Source organism: Phoenix dactylifera, chromosome 9 (genome assembly GCF_009389715.1).
Source record: "Phoenix dactylifera cultivar Barhee BC4 chromosome 9, palm_55x_up_171113_PBpolish2nd_filt_p, whole genome shotgun sequence".
NCBI lineage: Eukaryota > Viridiplantae > Streptophyta > Magnoliopsida > Arecales > Arecaceae > Phoenix > Phoenix dactylifera.
In genome coordinates this window covers 19,208,116-19,221,299 of record NC_052400.1, presented here as the reverse complement: position 1 = coordinate 19,221,299, position 13,184 = coordinate 19,208,116, and the positions used below count along the sequence as shown (strand labels likewise).

The following is a 13,184-nucleotide window of genomic DNA, read 5'->3' as shown; positions in this document are numbered from 1 at the left end:
AAGAAATTTGATAACCTAGATACAACCTCCCACCAGCATAGAACGCTACCCGAAAAAAAAATACACCTAGGATTTCCGTTGTGTTAGAACCAGCGACACGACCAAAATTCTATTTTCCAGCTTCAAAGCGACACTCCTGACCGAGAACATTTACACACAGCTTCAAGGGGCGTCCAACTTAGACTACTAATATACCGGAAAACAAAGAAAAGACAGGGAACGGGGCCCACGGAACATCTGCTTCAGTAACACAAGTAGAATTCCTCCAGCAACACTTCTTGCCGTTTGCTGAACACTCGGCATCAGCATTTCCTCACAGTCACGTTAATCTCAACAGTCAAGACAATTTACAAGGCTGCAATATTGGTAGGGTTGAGGCACACATCGGTTAATCGACCAGCAGCTCACTCTTTCAGCATTCATCATTTTTGTTCAAACCCTGAATGCCCCCGCGCGCATTTGATTGCAATTCATCTGAAAGTGCAGTAACTAGTTACTGCCTTATGTCCCAGCTGGGCGTGTAATGTTAAGACCATATAGCCGCCTCACGTGCTCAGGTATCAGCTTGTTGATGAGCTCCGGTGAAGCACCTACTAGCTGTAAAAACAGAACAGAAGCTTGCACGATCAATATTGCATCAATAAACAAAGCAAACTCCAAGTAATAGTGGACATGCCAATAATACATTCCTGAGCAACCAAACATGTACCTCAAATTTTGTAGTGTGAAGCATACTCGCTGGGAAACATGTTCGCTGTTCCCAGAGGAGTTCCGTGAACCGGAAACAGATTCCATGCACAGAGGGTACAGACTTCAAAGCGTGGCTCAGAGGAGGATGGAAACATGGGATTTTTAGAAGGGAATCCATGGGAACTAAACATGGAATTTTCAGAGGGAAAAAGTAGTCCATGGAAACTAGGTCTCCTATGGATGAAGAGTTTAATTAGCTTCCTGAATGGACTGGATACAAAAACGTTGATTTGGCAACCCTCTTATCAAGGCATATTGTCTCTCTTAATACATACAGAACATAAAAGATAGCAAATACCGAAAAAAGGGGTTTTCTATGTAGTAAATTTGTGGTTGCTATTAAAGCATCCCACGTTTGAGAAGCTCAAGAGAATTCAATGAAAACTAGTTCTTTCTAGAAAACATCGATATTATATATTTATATATTTCTAATGTTGTTTTTTGTTTAGGAGTTAACGTTTCTGGTTTCCCAAATCAGGTAGCTTTCCTCACCATGGCTTCCCATTCATGCTCTGTTAATGTTACCCACATTAGTTTCCCCTTATGGCAAAGATAGTAATCTAAACTTCAACAGTATATGCAGGTGCTTTCAAGAACTGAAATTAGCCAGGCCGCAGTTCCCTCTTAACTCCCAAACAGCAACACAAGAACATAGTATCTAAGCTGATATGACCATGCATATTAAATACCAAGTATTGCTCCAGTGCAATGGGTTTATTGAATTTTTCATAGGCATGCATGTTTCTGTATTCAGCGTGCATGAAAAGTGCCTCCTTGTAGTGGAAGCAACATGTAAGAATACCCCAGGAAGGAGAAACATTTCATGCATATTATCCATTGGATGAAAATCAGATGAAACTACACATCCCTAAGCCAGATTCAACATTCCGACAATGGCTGCATAAAATATATCTCACTACTTACACATGCGACATGAATATGTTTATCAATACCTAAGACCCCTTTAAGGCTTTGTAAATAAGTTTTTTAAGGTCTTAAATGTCCAACAATATGACATGTATCTAATTTTACAAGTAGAAACTAGAACATAAACATCAAAAAGAGCAATAGATGATGATAATAGATAATTCATTTCGTAAATTAGCACAGTTCCAATGAGCTTTATCATGCAACTGGAAGCATCCAATTTCTAGGATACCATTAGTCGGATTATAGAACTGTAACCGTACAAACATCTACTATTAATGCTAATTAATAAAATAATACACATTTGGGTCCAAGATAGATATCTGGGGGTAGATACTTTTAACTATCGGTAATCACCCCCTAATCAGATAACCATGTGTCAGCATTATTCGCTGTTTCATTGATGTTGTGAGATAAGTTGTGGCAAAAAGTGAAAAAGTAAAGAGGGAGAAAGGAGAGCTCTGGTGGTTAAATCCATTTGACTTCGCCCATGAAATAAATTTAACCCAGTTCAGCTGCTTTTTGGGGTGTTGATCAAATAAAGATAGCGCACCATTTTTTGCACTTGTTTGGCTGGTTAGGTGGATAACCACCAGCTAACCACCTCCTAACCAGCATCCAAACAGAGCCCGACTTGTCACAGTACAAGCACTTAATTGATAAAAATAGAGCTGAAATCACTTCAAATGAGCAATATTAACTTCTATTTTATTAAATGTATGCAATTTGCAGGACTTCTCAAGGTCTTAATTATCTATTTAAGAACTGATCCTGCCAACTAAGAAAAGCAATGGTTTTGGAAGATCATAATGCACGGGAACTATACGACGCATCCAAAAAGTTAAATAATGGACTTCTAGCTGTTATGTATTGGATCCTATATTGGCAATTTATTGTGTTCTAACATTAAAAACATTAAGGATTAAACAAAAAGATAGATACCACGGATAAAAGAATTTGCTAAAGACTTAGTTGATGGGTTTCAAAAGGAGAGATGAAGGATAGATGAAAAGAGGGGCAATGTTGCCTGCAGCAGGCAAAACAAGGTTGGCTGCAGGTGAGGTGGACTGCAGGTGGCAGTAAGGGGGAAGATTGTAAGGAAGCACACACACTGGATTAAATGATGCAACACTGAAGATCCTGCCACTGATACTAGCTAATAAAGACAATTTAATACAATGGAATTCAAGCTTGAATAAGACCATAGAACAGATATGTGCTGCTACTTAGCATCTTTCCAAGCTACATGGGGCGATATTTGTTATGGAAACATATTATACAATAAAAAGAAAGCTTGATTACTTTCACTCTGTAGGAGACTGAACCTTAGTCAACTCAATAGGGGATATGCATATTATTAATCCAAGCAGAACATTAGTTTAATAAACAAATCATGTACCCAGAAAGTTCAATCGCACTGGCCCTAGAAAAGATTGAACCTTAGCCAACTTTGCAAATAAAGAACATAGACATGAATTTTGGCAAGAGAGGCAAGCCAGCGATATTTAATGAATAGACCAATCTAGAGACAGATTAACTTCCAAAGAAAAACTATATTTACTTATGAATGTAGATAATTATATTGAAATTTCTGGCAGGAAAGGCGACATCTAATATAATCAGTTAATCTGCCTCCGGCACAAGGGGCATGAGGGTTACATGGTGTTGGCTATCCACAAGAGAAATATATATGAAAAGAAAAGATACCCAGATATCCTTGGCCAAGAATGAATGCAATCGGAAAACACAGTAAGATATCTATCTCTGGGATGGAGCTTCCATGCTTTGCACAATTTAGCCGCACAATAAGCATAAGATTAGCATACCACATCAAACTTGGTTATCTCCACAAGCACATGCCAAGCAGTAATATAATAGTCATGCTAAAGAACAACCAACACTTTTTGGAGCTCGAGCACTTACTTCTTGTTTGAAGTTGAAGAGAGGAGGAAAAGGATGACCATTTGGCAACCGCGCATTGGGCTCTCGTAGCTCATCAAAGAAAGGATGGGCACAAGCCTCAAGCTGCAACAGAAATAATTTGACATTGAATTCATAATAAATGTAGATTTAATTTTTCCAAATCAATTCATGTAATTATGCATGTATTTTTTAATTAATTATACGCCAGTCGATCCAGCAGACAGCATAGGAACAGCAAGACAAATCCACCAGTCAATAGTTTCACTTGCGGGAGAAGTGGTTGCTCTTCAGTGCCCATGATTTAAAAAGGGACCAATATAAAGGACTGTGTTTGAACTATTAAAATGTTGAGTTTGGGAGTTTAGATAACCATTCAATCTTGTCCTTCAAATAGAAAATTGGCTGAAGGCAGATTTGTGAGATTTCTGATCCAAATATTATCATATTGAAACACTAGTTGTTAAACTATATTATCATATAGAAAAAAAAATACAAAACTGCAAAGAAGAATAAAACTTGCAACCAAGAGAAAAAGGATATCAGATTAACGAGCATCAGAAATAGACTTATTGCAAATGTAAAAAAGTAGTTTGATAAGAAATCTGCATGTATCAAATGGAAAAAGATAGATGACATTAACTGATAGCTATTAATTGAAAAATACAAGTTATCGAAACATAATTATCAAGAGGGTTACATATAAAAATCACTGCATAAAAATTTTGAAAACATATAATTGGGAAGTGGGAAGAATGAAATATTTTGATTCAGAATATGCAGCAGTATGAAGGACGATATGTTCTCATCACAACTTATAGTATATAGATTTTGCTGGGGTTACAGTTATAAGATGCAGAACTGAAGGGAGAACTCACTGCAGTGCAACGAAGGCTTGGTGAATATTGAAGAAGACGTGATGCAAGATCTATAGCTTCTGGAGGCATTCCCTTGTGGAAAACCTAATGAATAAAACTCATTAAAACTCATAGGCACAAATACCAGAAATAAGAAACATACACAGTGAGAATCTTTCTGAAAACTAAATGATGATTAATCTTAGCTACAATGATATATAGCATCCAGTTAGTAGCTACCAAGTACAAAGCCATAAGGATAAGCTCTTCTCTAAGATCAATATATCACATTATGAGTATGCCAAAAATCTGCATTTTGACTCGTACTGGGAGCGTCCCTCCTAGCAGCTGCCTTCCATCTATATCCAAAAGTACTAGCAACTTCTCTGCTAACTGCTCTATGTTGCAGGCTGGTATCCAACGTCTGAAGAGGTGAAAGGGTTGCACTTTATCTGCTAACTGCTCTTCTCTGCTAATTTTTTCTAGTTCATTTTACCTGTGCAACACCCTATTAGTTGCACTAAACTAGTAATGCAACTTGGGCCAGGTTGACCAATTTTTAGTAGGGGCACGGCATATATGTACCCAAGTTATGTTTGGAGTGTGCTGGAGTCAGGCACTTACCCAGCTGCAAAATCAACCTAAGCAACCAAGGCTCATACAAGACGACCCTCAACCAAATCAACCTACTCCATAACCATTAAGTGTTGTTCCACCTACTAGGTGCATGCTTTATTAATCCTTATTCCCATTTGTTCACCTCCGGGGCCTAGTGGCTATCAGTCAATGAAGCCTATCAAAATCCAAACTGACGACCCTCAACCAAATCAACCTACTCCATAACCATTAAGTGTTGTTCCACCTACTAGGTGCATGCTTTATTAATCCATATTCCCATTTGTTCACCTCCAGGGCCTAGTGGCTATAAGTCAATGAAGCCTATCATAATCCGAACTCAAAATGATAAAGTGCAACCCTTAACATAGACCAATACAAGACCAACCCTAGTTGATCTACAATGTTGATAATGCATGTATTAATGGCAAACTATATACTTGTAATATATGTAGCTACACGTGCTATAAAAGTAGCGCACCTCACTATTAAATTTGATCTAAAGTGTAACTCTTTATTGGATTATTCATAGTTGTACGTTACTCGAGTTCTCCGACAAATATGACTATCCCATTTCAAGCTAACCTAAACCATTTCAGTCTAGTTCTGTCCTCATTGATAGCAAAGTCTGATGGCACTTCGGTTAGGTAAGATCGCTAATGAACTGGACTCCAGTCAGCCACCTTAATCCTAAGCATGCCCCAAAAAGGATAAACATTTTGGGTCAGACACAAGCTTGATCTGAATATAAACATCATGGCTTAAGCCTAAACCAAGCCTAATCTTAAAACTCAAGTTCAAATCAGTTATCATCATAAAAGCATTTTAACTAAGAAATTGGCAAAATTCTCAAAAAAATGCTTCATGCATACTTATGGACAAGAGGGGAGGTAAATACGGCCAGCAAAATTCATGCATATAAGAGAGAACCAAGATTAGGTCAGACTTCGTGACTGTGAAAAGTTGGAGAACTAATGATGGTCTTTCATCTCAACAAATAGGCAGCCCAAATTATATCTTATATATTTAAAGCATCTGAGTGCATGTGTGTGTGGTGTATACAATAACTGATTACAGTTTAAGACAGGCTTGAGCAAAGTCGACTGTTATCTGGTACAGATCAAGTTCAATCTTAAAAACCAGCGCTCAACATGACTTGGGCTGAGCCAGGCCAATCATCCTGCCTAGGATTATCCGGTCAGGTTATATAGAGTCGGGTCTTGATACTTAACTAGTTGGATTGGTCTATAACCAGATCTGACCAGCCCAAATTTCACCTTCCTCCAATTTGGAGTGAAGGTTTTGTAGAGCCTGACAAAGGTAAATAAACAACATACCAGGTTACAAATCATATCACATCACCTTGAAGCTAATATAAGACTCTAAAGGGCATATACTAAAAAATTAGTCAGCTCAAATACCAAGAACTCATAAGAATTAATCCTATCAACCAGCTAAGATATAAATCTGAGCTTCAAGAGATATAGTATAAATTTATATAATCAACAATGCAGACAGTTGGATTCTAGCAAGGCACAAAGTAGACCACAACCTTACTTGCTGAAAAGTATTTTGTAAGAAATAAACAACTTGTTTTATGATTTTGGCATGTTGCAAAAGGATATGGACCAGAATATCTTGAAGTAGCAGCTAACGGCAACTATTTGTTGGGTTCGAGCATCATACAAGGATTTGAGAAGCTTTGAAAAGGATATAAAGTAAGCAATCAAGGTAGCACTGCATTTTAAGGTTATGGAAAGAGACATACAGGCAACAGACCTTAGTACTCAAAACAAGTGAATTCTTGGTGGCCTAAAAGTAATATAATCTTATAAGTTAGGACAATCAAGAAGGGGCAAAAAGCTGCAAATGATAGAAAAAATTGAAATGGTATGAGAAGAATGTATTATCTACCTTGTGCCAAGGATGAGCTTTTATCTGTGGAAACCTAAATTCTGTATAGTTAGGATTCATGCATCGAATTTCCTCCCGAGTTGGAGTACCAAGAACCTGAAACAAGCATCTCATCGATTATCAAACTTTACTACAAAAACAAGGAGTTTTGAACAGATGAGGGCTTATATTGTACCTTGATTATCTCAACAAGCTGATCAACAGCACTTTCTCCAGGAAATAATGGCTAATGAGATTGTAAACAAGAAAGAGATAGGCAAATGATTAGTAACACTTTTATCTGGCTAAAAAAAATATTGCTATGACAGCAGACTTAGAAAGTGAACAAAGAAATGAAAGAACAAATACTCACCTGGCCAAGAAGCAACTCAGCAAGTACACATCCTGCTGACCATATATCAATAGATGTTGTATATTCTGTTGCACCAAATATGAGCTCTGGAGCACGGTAATAGCGAGAGCAGATGTATGATATGTTTGCTTCACCCTTAACCTGATGTGGCAAACAGATATTTAAAGATTAACCATATAAAATAGACAATTTTGAGAAAAGATCGAGATTATAAAGATTCAGGAAGCAAGAGGCAAGCCACTTCTCACAAGACAGCTAAATAAAGTGCTTTCACTGTGTATGGGAATGTAAACTATGGGTGGAGAGATGGACAAACTATTTTTAGGAAAAACCAAAAATTGTGTGATGAAATGTGTATATAACATAAGAACAATATATTGTAAGGTAATCAATATGCTTGAGCCCAACTGGATATGGACCACAATGATCGTTTCTTGCTTGGCTAACATGGACAATTGCAACATAAGGTCATATTCAGAGACCAAGCATACAAAGTTTTACACCAAAGCATGCATAAGTACAGAGTTCTAATGGGGTCTGATGTCCCAATCACAGTATTATCCTGACTCATTTTGTACTCACACTAAGTCGCAAGGGAAAAGAGCTTAGACCATACCCCTTTTATGATTCTCTCATGATCTAAAGGCCTTGATACCTTGCAACATTTCATAAATTTATACAGGTCACTCTATTTTTCTTCAGTACACCATAAATCCTGATAACCTATTAACCACGTGTCCTCAAATAAATCCAAGGCGAAACAAAAACTGCAAATCATCCATTCAAGTTTTCTAACTAACTTAGCACCTCATTTGCAAAATACACATTTGGCTGGCTAAGTAAAAATCTCCTGCAATCATATCCTGTTTAAGAAGTTGATAACCTCTTTTATGCTTGACTCATGAAATCATTACCAAATGACCTAAGGGAGAGAAGGAAGATCGTTGTCAGCCCAACTGAGTCATCAAGGTCCACCAATCACCTCAAAGAAGTCACTACATGAAATAGTTCATTCACCACTCACATGCTGGAACTAAAAATTCAACCCACTTAGTATTTTGCTTCCAACAGAAAAGCTCCCTTAATTTGTAATGCACGACCAGGACTAGCTGTGCTTATAGACGTCATTAGTTTTCACAATCAAAATGCTCACTCCTACTCAAGCTGCCTTCCAAGATACAATAAGTATTAAACAAATTCCAAAAGATTTTATACAGGCAAGATTATTATGCAGTTTTCTCTTGGCCCAAATGAAAACATTCATCTGAAGTTACACAAGCAACTAGCCTTTCTCATTCTTCAGATAGCCGCTTGTTGATTAATATAAACATGTGCTTATGGTTAAGCCTAAAACACCAATGACTTAAAATGTTTCCGTACAAGATATAATAGTAACCATTTGAATACACATTAGAGCTGATCAAAATCCGGGCCGGGCTCGGGCCGGGCTCTACAGTAGAAATTAGGCCCGATGGCTATGCCCAGGCCCAGCCCGGCCTGACTGTCGGGCTTAAATTTTTGTCCAGGCCCGACCTGACTTTATAAATCTGGTTCTAGGCCCGTCTAGCCCGGCCCGACCCGACAGGCCCGATTTTTCTTTGTTTGGAATCTGAAAATGGGCCAGAATGGCCCGACCAGGCCCGGCCTGATTTTTTTGGTCGGGCCGCTTTTCTTGCCCAGGCCCGACCCATGGGCTTTTTTTTAATGCCCAAGCCCAAAAAATTTCGGGCCATGCTGGGCGGGCTAGGCGGGCCAGAAGGCCCGTGATCAGCTCTAATACACATTGTGTTCGTCCTTTGCGATAATATATCTCTGGCATCCTCTTCATCCTTATATAATTTCAACTTCCGCAAAGTTGTTGTCCATATCCATATACTTTCAGGAAGAAGAATGGTCAGCATGCAAAGTATCACCAAAAAGCATCAATATGCCTTGGCATTTGTTCACCAGAAGGTCCAAAATGTCAGATGGTCCCTTTATTCTCCAACCCAACAACCAACAAGTTAAAAAGTATAAGGAAGAATCAATCAAGAAGGACAAATGAACAAAGTAACTGTTTTGGATACACTTTCAGAGGCAAGTCAAAGAATATGCTCATTGAAGAATTATCAGAGGCAAGCCTTCATTTTACAGAAAACATCAAAATATCAAAATGATTGTGTAGAATTTAGAATACATTACGACACCATAATTATTGTACAGATTTGAATGCAATATATATTGTAAAAATAGTCACATAAGTCTACACTCTACAGATATTAAATGAGTTTTCAGAATCTGGATGCCATTGTTTACAGGAAACCATAGTAACAACATACTGATTAGAGTGGGCGTGTGCCACAGCAACTACACTTCCCATATTTCCTAAAAGGCTAGCAATAAGTACTTTAGTGGTGCCACAGCAAAAGCTGCATATATATGTCACGATGCATTTATAAAATCTAAAATTGTGCACATATAAATGTTATGTTTCATTCAAAACCATTGAAATTCAGAACGACTAACTCACCAGAACTTTGGCACTTCCAAAATCACAGAGCTTGACTTGATGAGTAAGAGGATCAACCTACAGGACGATAATTGACAATAAGACAAGAATCAAATAACCATTCACCAGAGACTAACAAGTTAAGCCATTTATACCCAAATTACAAGCATACCAGAAGATTCTGTGGCTTCACATCTCTATGACAAACTCCTGGAACAGTATGAATGTATGCTAAACCCCTAAATATCTGCATCAAAATATAAAGGGAATTAAATACATGCCGATACCAATTTTCCACTGTACACCTGAAGGAAATAAAAAAAAACTGAGGATACCTGATACATATAAAGTTTCACATAGATGAGTGGCATCCTCTGGTTCACATTGCTATAATGCTTCAGGGCACGGAATAGAGTTTCAGGGATATATTCCATGACCAGGTTGAGAAACAGTTCATCTCTGTTTGTGGTGGAAAAGAAACAGTGCTTCAGAGAAATCAAATTTGGATGATCCATTGAGCGCATCAGTTGTAGCTCACGGTTTTTATATCGCCTGTCCTGCAAGACCTTTTTTATAGCAACAGTCTCCCCTGTTTCTAAGCATTTAGCCTGCGTATTCAAGCAACCAACGGAAACCAATTACCAAACCTGTGCCGCAGATAAAGTTAGACCAACATAAAACGTTAGAATTATACCTGAAAGACAATTCCAAATGACCCAGTACCCACAACACGCTCTGCCATGTAACTGATGGTCTGAAAGACATGAGAAGTGGAATCCAAGTTAAAAATGACATCTTTTGTGGCTCAGCTAACTGCAGTTTTAGAGCAATTTTACAGAATCTCACTCTCTTGGATTCGCCATTCTTTCCTACGATGGTAGTGGAGATAATGTGACCTGTGGCTGGACCATTCCCCTCAACAACAGAGGCTTCCTGTTGACATTTTCGCTCAAAGTGTCAATATCAGTATGAGAAAGAAAATCATAGGAAAAGAGGCAAGAACTATGAGCATTAGCTCAAAGAAATCAGAACCAACACAAACCAAGATCAATGTACCAACCATTGGAAACAATGACATTCAAAAGAAATTATGGAGGAGCTTGAAGAGAGGAAGAAACGGCAGCGGAACCAAAAGAAAGGCCGATGCATAAAGAAAGAGAACCCTAACAGCCCATAACTCCCAAGAAAGCAACAATCACCTCAAAGCTTGCGCATCGGGCAAGAAAAGAGCATGGAATCCGTTAGCAGTCGACATCGTTTAGAGAGAATAACACGTAACCATGTCCATCAAGCAACCCAGAAAAGATTGAACAACAAGCTCCAAGAAAATTTAATGATGGCCAAAAGAAGGAGATGTCAAAGGAACGGCAATCCAGAAAATATGCACAAAAAGACAAAACTTGAGTTCACGTTAAGTATCCAACCAAAACCCTAGAATGCATCAAAGATCCCATGACAACCGACGCTTTGAAAACTCCAGAGAACGATCGAAATTAGGAATAAGAATCTTAGCAAAATAGGAACATAGGCAGATAAAAAGAAAGGAAAAAAAAAATCCAACTCTATCCCATCGTAACACCGAATCGTGATGGGAGATTAAATTTGATTTACTAAAACTGGAAAGAGAACTCGGTAGCCCCATCGGAGGAATTTAGACAAGTATAGAAAGCAACAGACAAAGTACTCGTTACATCAACCGATTCGATCAAGAAACTGGAACAAGAATCTAAAGAAATTAAAAAAAAAAACGGGAAAAAGAAATGCCGCAGGATCTTTAAAAAACGAAAATAAAACGATTAATCAAATTTCGGAATCGAAAAGAAACGGACAAAGTAGCTTACAAACCGAGTTGATCTCGTTCTAAAGACCGAGCAAATGTGACCTAAAGACCAAGAACAGAAAAAACCTAGAATCCGCCGATCGATCGGAACAAAAGATGATCCTACGAATCAGGAACAAAAAACGCCGGAATCCGGCAGAAAGTCGCCGGAGCAGGACGGAGTTCGGCGGAGAATACCTTGTCTTCAGCCATCTCTGGCCGGCGAGGAGCGATGGTCATAGCCTCAGGCTCGGGGGGACGATGAGGCCCCAGCGGCCGCGAAGCCATGCGGAAGAGCACCACCTACTCGGCCACCCTCTTTCCCCACTTTCTCCTCCCACTCCCATCCGGGCCATTCCCAAAATACCCACGATCGTGCCCATAAAACTTCGTTAATTACCAAATTATCGCTAAAACCCCACCATTTATTTGTTGCTGTTGTTTTTGAAACTTTTAACTCGAGCTGCTCTTCTCAGAGCCATCAAAATAACCACCCAAGATATTTGGGAAAACAACGGAGCTGCCCCTGGGGTGGCGAGGTGCCAGGCTGGTAGCGCGGCAGGCGAGAGGTATATTCCCAGGACGCCCTGGAGATGGGACAGCTAGCGGTCTCCGGGCAAGGAGCCGATCGAATAAAAAAATTGGGCCCCAGCATGCGTCCTACCTGTCATCACTGCCCGTTATTTTGAGCTTGACCGCAAAGGGTCTTTGGAATGGCTCCTCCCGGCCCTGGCCCCAAACTTTCCCAATCCATGATGGGCCGGGAAAAGACCAGAGTAGCCCTTGGGAAATGACTGGGGGGACTTGACAGGCCAGTTTTGGCTCGTGACCGAGTTCGGTGCGGCAGGGTCGCCTTCGAACGGCGGGAACCCGGGTGTATTTTGGGATTTCGGGAATGGCCTTGTCGGGGGGGTACCGTCGTAATTGACGGGGGTCAAGGAGGGTAGGGCAGTCAAACACGCGGACCGGAGAGATGAGCGGGAGTACCTTTTTTTTTTTTTCTGTCTTCACGGAATTTTCCGGGTTTTCGGGCAGAAATCAGTGCCGTGAGGGATTTCGGGGCCCACAAAGAGGTCAGGGATGGGACCCACAGGGTGGCAGACTTGGATCTTTGTCGCTTTCAAGAAAAACAAAAAAAAACTCTTCTGGGCCGGGCCTATAAATCATAGGCCTCAATCATAGTTGGGTGAGGACCAAGACGAGATCTGCCAGGCCCAAAAAGTGAGTACGTGCTCTTGGTTCTCGTCGCAGCCGACGCTCGGGCTTCCTGCTTCGAGCGTTTTAATCTTCCTTTCTTTTTATGTTGCTTTTCTTTTCTCTTTTTCGCCCTCTTTCGGGGCTTTCGGCCCTTCTTTACAAGCCGCTGGATTTCCTCCCTTTCTCCCGGACACCACCATCCACCGTTCCTCCGACCTACTCTGCCTCCAACCCCATCCCCTCCAAGTCACACGGCATTCTTCTCCGTTCTAACCCTGGCCGCTAGAGGTATGCAAAAAATTGGCCGCAAATCTGGTCAAAACCAGTCTCTTTGGTTCAGTTTAT

General features: G+C 39.8%; 1 protein-coding gene across 1 annotated transcript; it reads right to left on the bottom strand.

Moving 5' to 3' along the window:
* Positions 1–52: 52 nt before the first annotated feature.
* Positions 53–12,016, bottom strand: LOC103709954 (shaggy-related protein kinase eta). Its single transcript, XM_008795872.4, has 12 exons — positions 11,841–12,016; positions 10,670–10,756; positions 10,518–10,577; positions 10,159–10,431; positions 9,996–10,070; positions 9,845–9,901; positions 7,336–7,476; positions 7,159–7,209; positions 6,984–7,079; positions 4,476–4,559; positions 3,601–3,702; positions 53–597 (listed from the first exon to the last, which is right to left on the bottom strand). The coding sequence occupies exons 1-12, from the start codon at positions 11,928–11,930 to the stop codon at positions 502–504; spliced, it is 1,212 nt and encodes a 403-aa protein (XP_008794094.2). The 5' UTR covers positions 11,931–12,016; the 3' UTR covers positions 53–501.
* Positions 12,017–13,184: the final 1,168 nt, after the last annotated feature.

Coding starts and splice junctions, on each gene's coding strand:
- LOC103709954 (XM_008795872.4), bottom strand. CDS start 11,930: ATGGCTTCGCGGCCGCTGGGGCCTCATCGTCCCCCCGAGCCTGAGGCT. Junction 7,210..7,335: donor CTGAGTTGCTTCTTGGCCAG/GTGAGTATTTGT, acceptor CAATCTCATTAG/CCATTATTTCCTGGAGAAAG. Junction 4,560..6,983: donor AAGCTCATCCTTGGCACAAG/GTAGATAATACA, acceptor TTTATTCATTAG/GTTTTCCACAAGGGAATGCC.